Here is a 16,048-nt window from a genome sequence, read left to right as displayed (position 1 = left end):
GGAATGGCATCCAGCCCTGGCCGGATGCCCTGGAGCGAGGGACAGGCGCCCTGCCCCCCGCCGCCGGCTCCCTCAGGCACCAGGGCTATTCTGGACCTGGTGGGCAGGTCACTGGTCCATGGACACAGAGCAACAGCGTGCACCTGAGGCCACGGGGGCGGGGGGTGACGGTGGGGCAGGGACAAGCAAGGTTCCAGGAGAGCAGGCAGGGCCCTGAGGTGGCGCGGCCCGGCGGCCCGGCGGCCAGATCCCTCCCCTGGGGCCCAGTGGCATGGCATCGCCTGAATCACCGGTCTTCCTGTGCCCCGTTGTCCTGGCAACGTTCGCAGACAACAGGATCCCGGTCTCAGCTCCGGCTGAGGGACCCAGGCTGGGCTCCCCGAGGGCGTGGGGGGCTCGGCTGGTCTCCAGGCAGGCAGGGCCCTAGAGGGACCACTCTACCCGCCTGAGATGGCCCTTGCCCTGGGGGGAGGGGGACGGGGCGACGGGGCCTCCAGGGATGGCACGCCCGGCCCTTGCTCCCCAGTGTGTGCCCACTCCCCATTCCTGGGCCGGGGGTGGGGGTGGGGGGGGCCTTACTCCTCAGGGCCGGCCTGCCAGCAGGAAGGGGCCTGGACGGCAGCAGGCAGGGAGCACCCGGAGCCGCAGGGGGCAGGCCCTGGGCAGAGCCTCCCACCACCCCGGGGAAGCGCCAAGGTCACCTCCTGGTCTCCGTCCTGGGCCGCGGGGCTGTGGGGGCAGGGCTGCAGGGTGGTTGGCGGGTGCGGAGCCATCCTGCGACACCCCGGGCTGTCACCCGGCCTCCCTCGCAGGTTGTCAGAGGGAGGCCTTATCGCCCCACAGCGCGCAGTGGTTCTATTTCCAGCCCCGCCGAGGGGTGCATGCCGCACGGTGAGGCCGGGGAGCGGGAGGCGGGGCTCAGAGCCCCCGAGGTGTCCCTCCCTCGGCCCTCCGGGCGGCCGGCCACGGCGTGTGGGTGGGTGCGGGGATGCCCGAGGCCGGGTTTCTGAGAATGCCCTTGCTGAAATCTGAGCAAATTCTCACGCGGAAACTCCACACCTGCTGGGGTTGCCCCGGCGCTGCCGCGCTGGACAGAAGCCTGGACAGCTGGGCAGGGCTCTGCCAGGAGCAGGACGGGGGGCCGGCCTCCCCAGCTGTGCTGGCTGCCCCTCGGCCACGGTGGCTGGGGCCCTGGGCACCCACCCTGCCTCAGTGTCCGCTCCACCATGAGGGCCCCGAGCCCCTCCGGAGGGTGGTGGCCGGGCCCGGCCCTGAAGGAGGCGGGTGTGGGCAGAGGGGAGGAGGGAGGGAGGCCAGGACGGCCAAGGCCGCACGCTGCTCCCCGGCTCCTCCGGGGGTCCCCCCGCAGGGCGATGCCTGGGCCTGGAGCCACCGCCCAGGCACCCGGTGACCCGGCCAGCAGGTGCCCACCGGCCTGTCCCTCCTGGGCCGGCCCCCGAGGTGCGGGGGGCTGGGGCTGGGACAGGGAGCGGATTAGAGACAAAAGACACAAGAAGGTCTCCTTGTTTTTTTCTTTTTTATGAGTTTTTTTTCCTTTGTTTTTTTTAATATGAAAATTACTTGAAAAGACAAGGGACGACCCGCCAGGCAGCTCGGCCGCCGGCTGCGCCGGCCCTGGCGTTCCGGGCGTAAGGTACAGAGCTTAAGTTCATCTACAAAAAAAGTAATAAAAATAAAATTTAAAATGGCACCTTCAACAGAACACAACACGACTCCGGCCACCGTGAGCGCACGTGTGGTGCGGCGCTGGGCGGCTCCTCGCTCCTCCGGCCAAAAAAGGAACACAAAGCTAAGAACAGCTCCCGCTTCGACGCCGGCCGCGCCTGCCCCGCGGGCCGGGCAGCTTCTCTGCGGGCGAGGGCGGGAGGGCACTACCAAAACCGGGCGGGTGGCGGGCGGTGGGCGCAGGCGGGGCGGGCCGTGGTGGGCGCCGGGCGGGGCGGGCAGTGGCGGCTAGTCCTCAATGACGATGGGCTCGTCGTTGACGGGCGCGGGTGGGGGCGGCCGCAGCGGCAGGGCCTGGCTCTGGCGCAAGGCGATGGGCTTGTAGGGCCTGCGGGCGGCTCTCTTGGTCTCCGAGGACGAGAGCAGCTTGCGGATTTTCCTGTGAGAGCAGAGCGCCTGGTGAGCAGGACGCACGCGCCCCCCCCCCCCCCGCCCCCGTGCCCCCCGGGTGGCCGGGCCCCACCTGGTCTCCTCGGTGGCCATGTAGAACACGTCGTCAGGGGCGTCGATCCAGTTCATCCGCCGCCGCTTCACGGGGGGCAGGGAGCCCCCCCGGATGAGGCGCACTTTGGTGGGGTACGACTTCCCATTGAGCAGGAGGTTCCGGCTTGGTCCCTGGGCGAGGGGCGGTGTGAGGGGCGTCCCTGGGCCTCCACACTGCACCCCAATACTCCAAGGGGCAGGGGTACTTGCTGAGGGCCCAGGGTGCCCCCTGCCTGCCCTCCGCTGGTCCCACTGGACCTCCTCCCCAAAGCCCCAGGGCTGTGTGCACACGCGTGCCCTCCCTCTTACCATGTGCCTGGTCTGTCCGTGGTTCGTCAGGCCTGACAAGAGGGGGGACAGAACATGAGGCCCGTGGCCGCACTCGCTCCCCGAGCACCTCGGCCTGCCCGCGGAGGCAGCAGATGCCACCGGGGCCCAGCCCACCCCCACACCCCGCACCCCGCGGGGCCTGGGACAGGCACCTCAGCGGCCCCCCAGCTCCCAGGCTCTGAGGGCGTCAGCCTCGGAACCACAGCCGGGCCGCACGCAGGCCGCGCCGCCGACTCAGCTGGCAGAGGAGGCCGGCTGCCGTGACCGGGCCGCCCACACAGCCGCCCGCACCGGGCAGAGCCCCTCACAGATGGCCACTCCTCGGCCGCCACGCTCAGACCCCAGGTGGCCGCTGCCCTCACTGACCCCAGGTTGGGGGGCTGGAGCCGCCAGCTTCCGCCAGGACTCAGGCAGGCGCCCTCCCAGGTCACACCCGAGGCCCCAGGCTCCAAACGCATGCTGGGTGAGAACCTGAGCCAAGTCAGGGCCCACACTGCCTCTCTGCCCATGTGTTGAGCGTGTTTGTGTGTGTGAGCGTGTCCATGTATGTGAGCGTGCCCATGTGTGAGTGTCCGTGTGTGAGCATGTCCATGTATATGAGTACTATGTGAGTGCATCCATGTGTATGAGTGCCCAAGTGTGAGCATGCCCATGTGTGTGTGTGTCCGTGTGTGCATGTACCCATGTGTGTGTCCATGTGTATGAGTGTCCGTGTGTATGAATGTCTGTGTGTGAGTGTGCCCGTGTGAGAGCGTCAGTGTGTATGAATGTCTCTGTGTGTGTGCCCGTGTGAGAGCGTGTCAGTGTGTATGAATGTTTGTGTGTGTATGTGCCCGTGTGAGAGCGTGTCAGTGTGTATGAATGTCTGTGTGTGAGTGTGCCCATGTGAGAGCGTGTCAGTGTGTATGAATGTTTGTGTGTGTGTGTGCCCGTGTGAGAGCGTGTCAGTGTGTATGAATGTCTGTGTGTGAGTGTGCCCGTGTGAGAGCGTGTCAGTGTGTATGAATGTCTGTGTGTGAGTGTGCCCATGTGAGAGCGTGTCAGTGTGTATGAATGTCTGTGTGTGAGTGTGCCCATGTGAGAGCGTGTCAGTGTGTATGAATGTCTGTGTGTGAGTGTGCCCGTGTGAGAGCGTGTCAGTGTGTATGAATGTCTGTGTGTGAGTGTGCCCATGTGAGAGCGTGTCAGTGTGTATGAATGTCTGTGTGTGAGTGTGCCCATGTGAGAGCGTGTCAGTGTGTATGAATGTCTGTGTGTGAGTGTGCCCGTGTGAGAGCCGGGCCCCGGCACTACTTACCCAGGTAAGTGCCTACCAAAAGGGACGGGTTGCGGAGAGAAGAAGACACACTGAGCGTTAGCGTGGGCGCGTGCCCCGGGGGAGGCTGGCGCAGAGTGAGGGGCATGAGTCAGGGAGTTAGGTCCCAGGTGGGGCAGCCCTGCCCAGCGCTCAGGACCACACGCGTGACAGACGACACAGAAGCACCCAATTTTGGAAAAACCCACAAGTGCACACGGACTCCATGCGCCTGCTTGTTCATTGCTTTCACACAACAGCCCGAAGCCCCAGGCGCCTGCTGACGGCCCCTGCGTCCACGCTGCAGGCTGCACGGGGGTTCCCGGTGTCCGTCGGGCCACAGGGGCACTGGGGGCCAGGGCGTGAGCCGACAGGGCGTGCCCGCTGGGGCTCCCCGGTGCGGCGGGAGAGGTGTGTCCAGGGGACGGCTGGCTGGCAGCCCCCACGCCCCGAGGTGCTGAGCCGGGTGCCCCCAGGGCACCAGCCGCCCTCCAGACAAGCCTGCCCAAGGTGCCAGGGTGCCACCGACCGCCCATCCAAGGGGCTGGCGGGAGCTCGGGGCACGTTCCCCGAATCCTCCCTTTCCTCGTGACTCCGTCCGCCCCGTGTGGCTGCTGCTGCGGGCCGAGCCGGCCTGGGCTGGCCCACTCCCCAGTGCAGGGGTCCCCAGCCCAGGCTGAAGGCCCCACAGCCCTCGACGCCCTCCCCCAACGAAGGGCAAAGGCAGGGCCCGGAGCCTGTGGGCAGGACCTGGCCCTCCAAGAGCCCCTCCTGAGGCACTGCCAACCCCACGCGTGGTGAGGACCCCACGGCGGCCTTGTCCCCGTCCCCAAGCTCAGCCCCTTCCCCCGAGGGCGCTGAGCCCGGTGCCCACCTAGGCCTGGCAGCCCTCCCCGGCCACGCCGACCACACCCGTAGCTCCGTCCATCCCCCCCCAGGCAGGGCGCACGCGAGCTGCAGGCACAACACGGCGACCACGAGAGCGGAGGCTGAGGGCATGCGGCAGTCACAGCGCGATGCAGACAGCGCAGCGGGCAGCGGGGCGCGGGGCGACGGCGTGAGGCAGTCCCGGACCAGGCGCAGGCGGGAGGAGGGGCGGCCTGAGGGCATAGGCCCGGCCGGAGTGGCCCCGGAAGCACCGAGCGCTTTGCCAAACGGCAGGGGAGGCGGGGAGGCCGCGGCCTGGCCCCCAGGGACTGCCCCGCGGACGTGCCCTGCGCCCCCGGCCACGCCACCACGCGAGCACACACACAGCTCCGCGCAGCGGCCGCCCGGGCCTTACCCCTACTGGGCATCAAGAGGCGCTTCTTCATGTTGCCTGGCAGCGCCCGACGGCAGGGAGAGAGGAGAGAGAACACGGTCAGCGGCGGGCGGGGCGCGGGCGGGGCACGGGGTGGGGGGCGGGCTGCAGGCTGCGCTGGCCGCACCCCAGGCCCGCGGGCCGCCCGCGGGACTCACCGTCCACGCCGTTGTGCTGCTCGTAGCTCCTCTTGCCCAGGATGGTGGGCGAGCCGTTGTTGATGACGGGGGCCGACTTGGCGGGGGTGAGGCCGCCGAGCACCCCGGACACGCTCTTCCCAGGGTCGGGCTTGGGGGGGCGGGGGTGGGTCTCTGTGGGAGCGACATAGGGAAGCGCTTTAAGGTGCGGGTCGGCCGGGCAGCCCCAGGCCCCATCGCGACCTCGGATGACCTCGGCCATACCCACAGGAGGACGCCACCGCACCAGCGTCCAGGCCGGCCCCGCCCCCAGCCCGCCGACGGACCGGGAGCACCGGCTGCAGACGGAGCACGAAGCCGGCAGGCCCGTCAGCCTCCACGTCCAGGCCACCGGGGCTGCTGGCAGCGGGCTGGCCGCGGGCCAGGGGAGGATTGAGGGCCCCAAGGCTGGGCCCAGGATGCCCCCCCGCCCCCCCCCCACTGCTGCCTCTCAGGAGCCGCCTCCTCCCACAGGATGGGCGCGGCCGGGCGCAGGGCCACGACCCCAGAGCGCCGACGGTGCCAAGCCACTTGGTCTGAGTGGGCACACTTAGCTCACCGCTCCGGAATGTCCTTCAGGCGGAAAGTCACCTCCGCGGGCTCAGGGGCCGCCCGAGCCGGCCGAGCGCGAGCCCCGCCTCCCCGAGGCCCCTGGCCCGGCCCCGTGGGCACGAGGCTGACGGAGGCGCCAGCTGAGGTGCCCGGGGTCCCCAGGCCACCAAGGCCCTCCCTGTGCAGCTGCACAGGCCCCGCCCAGCACGCCTGCCCTCGGGGACCCTCCTCCCCTGGGCGGCCACAGAAGAGCCATCCTGGCTCGGGCACCACAGGAGCAGCTGGGGGGGAGGGGGGGGAGAGGAGAGGGGGAGGGGGGCAGGCTCACCGAGATACCGAAGCACGGCTTCCAGGGGCTTCCGCGCAGCCTGCTTCAGCACCAGCGGGCTCTGCGAGGCTTCAGGCAGCCGGGCCGTGCCTGCGGGGCCACGAGTGTGGGCGCCGTGCGGGGTGTGTGTGTGTGTGTGTGTGTGTGTGAGCCAGGGACAGCACGCCCGGCCCACACCCCTCCTGCACACACCCCTCCTGCACACACCTCCTCCTGCACACACCTCCTGCACACCCCCCTCCTGCACACACCCCTCCTGCACACCCCCCTCCTGCACACACCTCCTCCTGCACACACCTCCTCCTGCACACACCTCCTCCTGCACACACCCTCCTCCTGCACACCCCCCTCCTGCACACACCCTCCTCCTGCACACCCCCCCTCCTGCACACACCTCCTCCTGCACACACCCCTCCTGCACACCCCCCTCCTGCACACACCCTCCTCCTGCACACCCCCCTCCTGCACACCCCCCTCCTGCACACCCCCCTCCTGCACACACCTCCTCCTGCACACACCTCCTCCTGCACACACATCCCTCCTACACACACCTCCTCCTGCACACCCCCCTCCCTCCTGCACACACCTCCTGCACGCACTCCCTCCTGTGCACACCCCCTCCCACAGGGTGAGCTGGAGCTGAGCGGGGAGCACACTCACACTCGGCCTTGATGGCTGCGCTGTTGATGGGCAGGCAGGGGTGCCGGGCGGCGTGCCAGGGGCGCAGGATCTCTCGGCACAGGCGCCGGGCGATGCGTGTGAGCTTGGTGGTGTGCAGGTAGAAGGCCTGCCGCGTCTTCATGGCGAACTTGGGGCTCCCGCTGCTCCGGGCTGGGATGCCGTGGGGGCTCTGCGGAAGGGGGCGCGCCGCCCCGACACAGCGCCATGACCGCGGGCCGGCCGCCGGGCCAGGCGCGGGGCGGGGAGGGGCCCACTTACCATGTTACTGCGGTTTGGTCCTGGCCTCTCTCCATCTAAGCGGGTTGGCATTTTCAAGCCACCATATTTCTTCCAATACGTCCAACAAGACGCGCAGAGGCGACACTGCATGTTAGGGGGACCCCAAGAATACCACTGGTAAGACTGGGTGGCTACGGACAACAAAGTTGGAAATAGACGGATTCTTAAGCAGAACCAGTGACGGCAGAGGGCATCACACAGCGGCCGCCCGCCCGCCGCACCGCGCCTGCGTGTCCCCCGCGTGTCCCCGGGAGGAGGGCTCCCTGCCGGCGTGCAGCCCCCGCCCCCAGGCCGGCTCGGGCTCCGACGGGCGGGGCGGGGCGGGCGTCCTGCTGAGGCTGGGCGAGCCGGGCCGGGACTTACTGTAACAGCTCTCGCAGGCCCGGCCGGCCCCGGGGGTCTGGCCTGGAGCCCCCGCGCCGTTCACCACGCCCGCCTTGACGTTGTTCACGCTGATCTGGTTCGGGTTTGGCTTGTTACTTGGGGGAGGGAGAGAGGGGCAGGGCACGCCGTCAGGCACAGCTCCTCGGCGCAGGGCTCCCAGGCACCGCCCGTCCTCCGGTCCGGGTGCGAGCTTCTCGCCCGCGTCCTGAAGCGGCTCCCGTGGAGGCTCAGGCCCTGTCTACACTGCAGCTCTGTCTGCCGGCCTGGCACTCGGCTTGGCCCGGAGTTGGACCCGGCCTGGGCAGCGGTGCCACCTGGGAGGCCGAGGGAGAGCCAGGGCCAGGGCCACCCCACCAGGCGCCTGGGCCCTCGACTGGCCCCACCTGTGCCCACCCGGCCGGGGCGGGGCGGGGCGGGGCACTTACTAGTTGGGGATATAGACTTGCTTTAACTTGCTCTCTGCTTCAGCGGCTTTCAAGCGTTTCTTAAAACAAAACAGAGGGTCAGTGAGGCCAGCAGGCGGCCAGGGAGGTGCTGCCCCAGAGGGAGGGGAGCTCCGGTGTCGCCCCGACTGCCCGCCGTGGGAGGTCACCCTCCAGCCCATCCGGGTCTGCCACACGGAACCACGGTGCCCTGGGATGCTTACGTCCGTGGTCCCCCCGCCCACCTGTGCACGCGTCTGTGGTCTCCCCGCCCACCTGTGCACGTGTCTGTCCATGGTCCCCGCCCACCTGTGCACGCGTCTGTCCATGGTCCCCCGCCCACCTGTGCACGCGTCTGTCCGTGGTCCCCGCCCACCTGTGCACGCGTCTGTCCGTGGTCCCCGCCCACCTGTGCACGCGTCTGTCCATGGTCCCCGCCCACCTGTGCACGCGTCTGTCCATGGTCCCCGCCCACCTGTGCACGCGTCTGTCCATGGTCCCCGCCCACCTGTGCACGCGTCTGTCCATGGTCCCCGCCCACCTGTGCACGTGTCTGTGGTCCCCCCGCCCACCTGTGCACGTGTCTGTCCGTGGTCCCCCGCCCACCTGTGCTCGTGTCTGTCCGTGGTCCCCCGCCCACCTGTGCACGTGTCTGTCCGTGGTCCCCCGCCCACCTGTACACGTGTCTGTCCGTGGTCCCCCGCCCACCTGCTGCACGTATCTGTCGGTGGTCTTCCACATGTAGTAATACTCGATGATGCTGGTAAGTGACTTCCAGGGCAGCTGGGGAGAGAAGGCACTTGAGGAGGCCCCGTGCGCCCAGGACACGGCCTTGAGCAGCCCCCCCCCCCCCCCCCCCGTTTCTAAACACACTTCTCCTCTCGGTCAAAGGCTCTGCCTGAGCCCCTCCCGGGCCAGCTCCTGCCGGAGTACGTCAGGCCCACGTCCTGCTGGTAAGAGTGCGGCTTCGCCAACACAACTTCCGAACGCGCCGTGTGCCCGCGCTCAGCTCACGCACGCCGGGCTGCCTCCGGGCGCCCGAGGTTCTCCCCCGAACGCCTGGTGCCCGGGCCCGTTGCGCCACCACAGGGCCAGGCCGTGACCACGCGGGCGCCAGGCCTGGGCCCCGACTCAGGTCCGACCACCTGCACGGCGCCCCCTGACCTGTCACGGGAGATCGCGGGTCTCTAGGACGGCTGCCCCTCGCCCCGCACACCCTGCTCTGGTCGAGGCCTCTGCCCCGTGCGAGCCGGCCACCCCCGCGCTCTGCTTGTGGTCCGACGGGCTGCTCACTTGGCTCAGCGTTCTAGACACGTCTGCCTCGCGGCCGCCTGAGACCTGGACGCCAGCAACGCGCCCGCCATGCCCTCCGCGCCCTGGCCCGCCCGTGTGGCCCTCTCCGGGCCCGCGACCCCGGCCTCTGGGCCCTCGGGATGGGCGCCTGCCACCCATGGGCTCCTGGTCACCGCCCCCTCTGCACGCACACCGCCACGAGCGACCCAGGCCCCCGTTCTCTCCGAGGGCAGTGTTCCCGGGGATGGCAGGGAGGGGCCCGAGCGTGCTCCCCGTGCACACTTTCAAGGACACACGTGGAGGACACGGCGAGGAGAGGTCCGCTGGTTAAAAACAACAAGCAGCCCGGCCGCGGGGCTCAGGGGCGGAGCGTTGACCTAGGAACCAGGGGGTCAGGGTTCGATTCCCGGTCAGGGCACAGGCCCGGGCTGTGGGCTCAATCCCCAGTAGGGGGCGTGCAGGAGGCAGCCGGTCCATGATTCTCTCTCATCACTGATGTTTCTCTCTCTCCCTCTTTCTTCCGCTCTGAAATCAATAAAAATAGATTAAAAAAAAAAAAAAAGATGGTGAGGACCCGTGACGCCCAGCCCTGACCCTGGCCCGGACGGCGTGGGGGCGGAGCTCACAAAGTCCTGCTGGATGTCCGTGAAGTCCTTGCCGTACTTCTCCAGGGCCTCCTCGAACAGGCTGGCCTCCGAGGCCGACCACTCCTCCATCTCGTCCCGGCACAGCACGGGCCCGCCCTGCGGCACCAGCGCCGAGATCGCCTTGGCGACGTCGTACACGCTCCTGTGCAGCGTGTCCATGGCGTGGAACTGCAGCGAGACGCGGGGTCACCACCCTCCCGCACCCCTGTGCCCACCCAGGGACACGGGGGAACCCCGCCCCCAGGAGACGAGGAGAGCCCTGGGGGGATGGGGAGTGAGGGGCGGGGGGAGCGAGGGGGGGCAGTGATGTGGGCGGGGGAGTGAGGGGCCCACTCGGGCTCAGCTGCTGACGGGCGGGCGGGCTCGCTCTGGGGGAGCCTGGGTGGCGATGGGCTTGGCAGGGCCTGGGCCTGGGGGTCACACCCAGCATGGGGAGCCCCAGTGGGCCATGGACCTATTTCTTGCTGCCACACCCCTCCCCCAGCTGGTGCAATGACCCCAGGGAGAGAGCGCCTGGCAGGGCAGGTGCTACAGCCAGGGGGGGCAGAGAGCTGCCGTGTGTACTGGAGGGAGGGTGTGTGTGCGTGTGTATGGGTGTGTGCGCATGTGGGAGTGTGTGAGTGTGTGTGTGTGTGTGCGAGTGCACACGTGAGTGTATATGTGAGTGCGTCTGTGTGTGAGTGCATGTGTGTGCGTGCGAGTGTGTGTGTGCATGTGTGTGTGTGTGTGTGTGTGAGGGAAGGTGCAGGTGTGAGTACGCGCGGGCCCCAGGCAGGGGCCCCACCCCGGCGGGTGCTGGACCTGCCAGGCGCCCCGCCAGAGCCCACGCACCAAGGTGATGTCCCGCGAGGCGGCCGCGGCGCTCATGTGCAGGCTGGGCTGCCGGACGGAGCTGCTGCAGTCGAGGGCCCGGGCGAAGGTGCCCACGGAGCTGGGGGGAGGAGAGAGCTGACCCGGCCGGCTGGCAGGACGGCGCCAGGACCACCTGGCACCAAGGCCGGCACGGGAGCGGCCCGGGGACAGGAGGGAGCGGCATCCGCGAGACGCCCTCACGCGGGGGCCCCCGCGGACAGACCCAGCCCACCCGCCCCGGCCGGGCGGCGCGCTCACCGGGCCACCACCAGAAACTGGTCGATCTGCTTGTCCACGAGCGGGTTGTGGGCCTCCCACACCTTGGTCTCCAGCTGGGACTGGTCGCGACCGTCCTCCTCACCTGCGGGAAGAGGCGCCCGCGGCCGCCGTGAGACCGGGCTGCCGGCCGCCTCCTGGGCCGAGGTCTGCCTGCCCCCGAGGTGCCGGGGGCCACGTGCCGGGAGGTGGCACAGCCTGGCCTCACACAGGACACAGACGCGTGTGTGAGCGCAGAAGGGACGGGGCCGCCACCACACGGCCTGCCGTCAACCTGGCTGAGCGACTCCTACATCCGACCCCATGGCAGGACCGACGGCAAACCACCCAGGAAGGGAGTGTGCGTGCATGTGCGAATGTGCATGCAGTTATGTGCGTGTATAGGCGTAGAGCACGTATATGTGCATGACCGCATGTGCATGCATGTGAACATGTGTGCACATGTGGGGGAGCACCTGTGTGTGCCGGTCTGTATAAGCGTGTGCGTGCCTGAGCACATGCGTGTGTGGCATATGTACACATGTAAGTGTAGGTGTGCGTGTGTGAGGCACATGCACGTGTGCAGGAGGCAGGACCACACAGAAACGAGACACTGTGGCATTCAGTCACCGGAGGAAGCGGTGACCAGGCAGCGGGGAGGGGCTGGGCGGCTTCCCGTGGACGCCAGGGGCACCCTCGCTGGGACGTCCATCGGGAGGAGCCGGCCGAGGGCAGGCAGCGACCCCGGGGTCACGCAGCGCAAGCCCGTCCTGAGAACCCCGGGTGGGGGACGGGAGGCAGGACCTGGCCAGCGGCCTGTGCACCCGGCCCTCGGGGCGCCAGCCCAGGGGGGGAGACGCCCGATAGGAGCAGGTGTCCCCGCAGCGCAGCCCGGGGTTCAGCCCACAGTCCCGTGCCACCGCTGACAAGGAGTGTCCCTCTGGCAGAAACAACAGCCAGGTGGGGGTACCAAGAGGGGGTGGCGGGGGGGGGGGGTGGTGCCAGGAGGGGGTGACAGGAGGGGGTACCAGGAGGGGGTGCCAGGAGGGGGTACCAGGAGGGGGTGCCAGGAGGGAGTGCCAGGAGGGGGTACCAGAAGGGGGTGGCGGGGGTTGTACCAGGAGGGGGTGGCGGGGGGGGGGGTACCAGGAGGGGGTGCCAGGAGGGGTGACGGCGGCCACAGCAGCAGCCGTTCTCAGAGACGGGGAAATGGGGCCAGGCCCCGGCGAGGGCAGCGGCGGGAGGCGGCCTTGCCAGAGCTCGGCCGGTCCCGGCTCCAAAGGGGCCCCAGCTGGGCAGGACCCCGATGGCCGGGCACTGCCTGGCGCCTGCAGGACGGGACGCAGGCTGCCCGCGGGCGGCCACCACTTTTCTTTCATGTTTTTATTGATTTTTTTAGAGAGGAAGGGAGAGGGAGAGAGAGATAGAAACGTCAATGACGAGAGAGAACCACTGATCGGCTGCCTCCTGCACGCCCTCTACTGGGGATCGAGCCCACAACCGGGCCTGTGCCCTGACCGGGAATCGAACCCGGACCTCCCGGCTCACAGGCCGCCGCTCCCCAGCCCCGGGCGCCCACCTTCCCTCAGCAGGTCCGTGACGTCCGCCTGGTACCGGCTGCCCACGCGGATCTCCCCCCGGTCGGCCAGCAGCGTCTTCTGCTGCGGGTCGTAGACGAGCGAGTAAAAGAAGAAGTCCTGGAAGACAGCGCCGGCAGGTGAGCGTCGGCCCGGCCTCCCGGGCCCCGCGGCCACGGAGCGGCGCCCTCCCCCGCAGCACAGCAGGCGTGGGGCGTTCCCGAGTGTCAACAGCAGCCCAAACACCAGGCCGAGCGGGCAGGGGTCTGACGGGTTCTGGGCACGGCGACGGGAAGATGCTGGTCTTCCTGCGGTCGCCACAGGAGACGCACACGCCAAGTCACAGGGCGTTCTGGACGCGGCGCCGAGGATGAAACATTTTCTGCTCCCGAGGATGAAACATTTGCGAAATAATGTTTTTTCCTCAAAGTGACACACTACTCGAGTTACGCTCAGTTTTTTGGTGAAGTTTGACACACCGAGCTCAAAAGGCTGCCCATCACTGCCCTAAACTAACCAGCCCCGTGGCCTCACGCCCATGCTGAGCTTCCCTCTGGGCAGAGTCCTGTTCACTGCAGGCCCCGCCCACCAAGACCTCCCCCCCAGGACCCCCGCCCCCCAGGACCCCCGCCCACCAAGACCCCCGCCCCCCAGGACCCCCCGCCCCCCAGGCCGAGAGCGGACACGTGAGAGTGACCCTCGCTTGGGGGGCCCGGCCGTGGGCAGGGAAGGCTGTCGGCCCCAGGGCCTCGGGGCACCCGACTTCTCCTCGTGGAAGAAGGAGCGCTTCCTGGAACCCAGCCCCCCCCCCCCCCACACACACACACCGGGGCACCGTGAGCGGCCGGGGCGCAGGTGCCCAGCGCATTTTGCTCACGAGGCCTCCCGCCCTCTGCCTGTGGCTGCACGAAGGGGTCTTCCCCAACCACAGTGGGCGCCCCACACCCACGGCCCCGTGCCCGGGCTCCCCAGGCTCCGACTGCGACCCGTGAGGCCCCAGCACGGCCTCTGTGGCCGCCCCCCAGGACCGCCGCCTCCGGCCGCCCGCCATCACCGTAGCCGGGTCCCCACCCCCCGCGTCCAGGGAGCCCACTGACGGCTCTGTGGGGGTGGGCGTGCCCGGAGAGTGGGGCCCTGCACGTGACCGCCCTCTGCTCCCACCTGCCCCCCCCCCCCCCCGCCCGGCTCGGCACCCGCCCTGCCAGGGCAGCTCTCCCAGGACGCTCGGGTGTGTCCCCGCTGGGGGAGGGGGCTGTGTCCCCGCTGGGGGAGGGGGCTGTGTCCCCGCTGGGGGAGGGGGCTGTGTCCCCGCTGGGGGAGGGGGCTGTGTCCCCGCTGGGGGAGGGGGCAGCCTCCATCACAAGCGCCCGGCTCTTGTCGGAGGGACGGGGCAGCCGCGCTGCGTGTTTGGTTGGATAAATCAGAGGCCCTCCCGCCACGGCCCAGGGCTCTGGGCACGCGGCGCCCTGTGGCGGTGGCTCGCACGGTCCAGTCCGGGGACAGACACAGGCCCTCAGGGGGCAGGTGCAGCAGGGGTGGGGGTGGGGGTGGGGGGACCCGGGCCAGGGCAGCTGCAGGGCCGGGCAGGGGAGAAGCAGCCCCGCCCCCGTCGCCCCTCACCTCCCGCTCCAGGTAGGACTTGAGCGACTCGGTCTCGTTGAGCAGAGTGACGCTGCACTTCCCCCTGCGGAGACCGGGACGGGGCGTCAGGGGGGCCGTCCGCCCGCCTCGCCCTCCCGCCCCCTGCGGCCCCCGCCCCGGCCCCGCTACCTGATGTGGGTGGCGGGCAGCGACTCCAGCTGCCGCGACAGGAACAGCTCCCGGTGCCGCAGCTGGTGCCGGAGCTTCTCGGGCAGGTCCACCATCTCGGGGTTCTCCATCTCCTCCTCCATCTCCCCTGCAGGCCGGGCGTCAGCGGGTCCCCGCCTGGTCCCACCCACCCCGGCAGGGCCGCAGCCCCCGCCCGCCCCACCCCGCCCCGCGAGGGCCCTACCTTCCTCGCCGTCAGCCCCGGACCCGGGTTTGTAGCAGACAGACAGGGCTGCAGGGCAGACAGGGGCAGGGTTAGCGCTGCCCGGGCTGGGCACAGGGCGGCCTCCGCGTGCGCACCCAGCTGGGGGTGGGGTGCCCCTGAGGGCACATGCGGGGGGGGGGGGGCCTGTGGGACGCCAAGGCAGGGGCACGCGGAACCCCAGGGCTGCCCGCCGGCCCCCTCCCACCCTGCTCTGGGCGGCTCAGGTCCGAGGAGGGGTGTGGAGCCGAGTTTCCGGCTGGGGCCCCGCCCCCAGGGCTGGCGGTAACCCTGGCTTTGACCCGGGTCCCTGCCCTTCAGCCAGGAGTCACCACCAGCCCGGCCTCTGCTGCCCCCCAGTGGTGGCCGCAGGGAAGCCCAGAGCCTCCTCGGTGGGTGGCCGGCAGGGGCAGTGCCCACACTCAGGCCCCACAAGCACCCACTGGGTAGGCACCTGCGTCACGGGGACGCCGCCTGGGCACCCGATGGCCTGGACAATGAAGGCGGCACACCACCGCCCAGCTCAGGGCCGCCTCCCACCCAGGCTGCGGGCAGGGTCCCGGCCGTAACCGTGTGCAGCCCGGGGACACGATGGGCTTGAGACACGCGTGCAGGCCGCATGGCCAGGTGGCCCCGCCCCAAGCGTCAGGGACCAGGGACAGTCACGTCCGGGTCCCGGGAGACGGTGGCCCCAGGCACCAAGGACAGGCCCCGGGACACCCGCCCAGCAGCACCTCTGGGCCGAGACACGGAGGCCACGGGGCAGCCCACCCTCCGAGGTCGTGGCCGGGCCCTGAGCGGGGGTGGGGTGGGGGGGGGTCCCGGAGTCAGAGCTCTTCAGTGGGTGAGTGTACACAGGCCTGCTTTCTACACACTCGGCGGGCGAGCGAGCGAGGGAGGGCTCCCAGGAGCATAAACATGAGCACCCCCACCCCGCCTGCACCCGGGACCCCACCCCCCCACCTGCACCTGGGACCCATCCCCACCCCCGCCTGCACCCGGGACCCACCCCCACACCCACCCCCGCCTGCACCTGGGACCATCCCCACCCCGCCTGCACCCCCACCCAGGACCCACCACCACCCCCACCCCCGCCTGCACCCCCACCCAGGATCCACCCCCACCCCCACCCAGGACCCACCCCCACCCCCACCTGCACCGGGACCCACCCCCCCACCTGCACTCAGGACCCACCCCCAACCCCCACCTGCACCCGGGACCCACCCCCACCCAGGACCCACCCCCACCTGCACACCGCAGGCAGCGACACGCCCCCCTCCTGGGTGACCAGCACAGACGAGGACCCGCCTCCAGAGGGCAGGGGAAGGAAGGGCTCGCACAGAGACCCACAGCACTGCGGGGACAGTGGCTGCCGAGGAGGGGCCGTCCCGGGGAGGGCGGGGGGGGGGGGGGCACTCACTGGCATGCTTGTCCGCCC

At 69.8% G+C, this 16,048-nt stretch overlaps 1 protein-coding gene across 2 annotated transcripts in view; it reads right to left on the bottom strand.

The window, feature by feature from the left end:
• Positions 1-1,527: 1,527 nt before the first annotated feature.
• MTA1 (metastasis associated 1) overlaps positions 1,528-16,048 on the bottom strand; it is a 34,633-nt gene continuing 20,112 nt past the window's right edge. The window contains exons 4-21 of one of the 2 annotated variants that reach the window (XM_079767838.1): positions 14,593-14,640; positions 14,370-14,496; positions 14,220-14,283; positions 12,602-12,719; positions 11,026-11,128; positions 10,747-10,846; positions 9,895-10,083; positions 8,684-8,758; positions 7,979-8,037; positions 7,533-7,648; positions 7,149-7,300; positions 6,870-7,059; positions 6,210-6,299; positions 5,312-5,464; positions 5,136-5,171; positions 2,539-2,570; positions 2,210-2,361; positions 1,528-2,125 (exon numbers count right to left, since the gene is read on the bottom strand). In XM_079767838.1, coding sequence (XP_079623964.1) covers positions 1,975-2,125; positions 2,210-2,361; positions 2,539-2,570; positions 5,136-5,171; positions 5,312-5,464; positions 6,210-6,299; positions 6,870-7,059; positions 7,149-7,300; positions 7,533-7,648; positions 7,979-8,037; positions 8,684-8,758; positions 9,895-10,083; positions 10,747-10,846; positions 11,026-11,128; positions 12,602-12,719; positions 14,220-14,283; positions 14,370-14,496; positions 14,593-14,640 — 1,955 coding nt within the window. In that variant the 3' untranslated portion in view covers positions 1,528-1,974. The remainder of the gene's footprint in view (positions 2,126-2,209; positions 2,362-2,538; positions 2,571-5,135; positions 5,172-5,311; positions 5,465-6,209; positions 6,300-6,869; positions 7,060-7,148; positions 7,301-7,532; positions 7,649-7,978; positions 8,038-8,683; positions 8,759-9,894; positions 10,084-10,746; positions 10,847-11,025; positions 11,129-12,601; positions 12,720-14,219; positions 14,284-14,369; positions 14,497-14,592; positions 14,641-16,048) is intronic. The other variant, XM_079767839.1, reaches the window with a different exon arrangement.

This window comes from Cnephaeus nilssonii (assembly GCF_951640355.1).
Source record: "Cnephaeus nilssonii genome assembly, chromosome: 4".
Taxonomy (NCBI): Eukaryota; Metazoa; Chordata; class Mammalia; order Chiroptera; family Vespertilionidae; genus Cnephaeus; species Cnephaeus nilssonii.
This window is presented reverse-complemented; position numbering and strand designations above follow the sequence as displayed.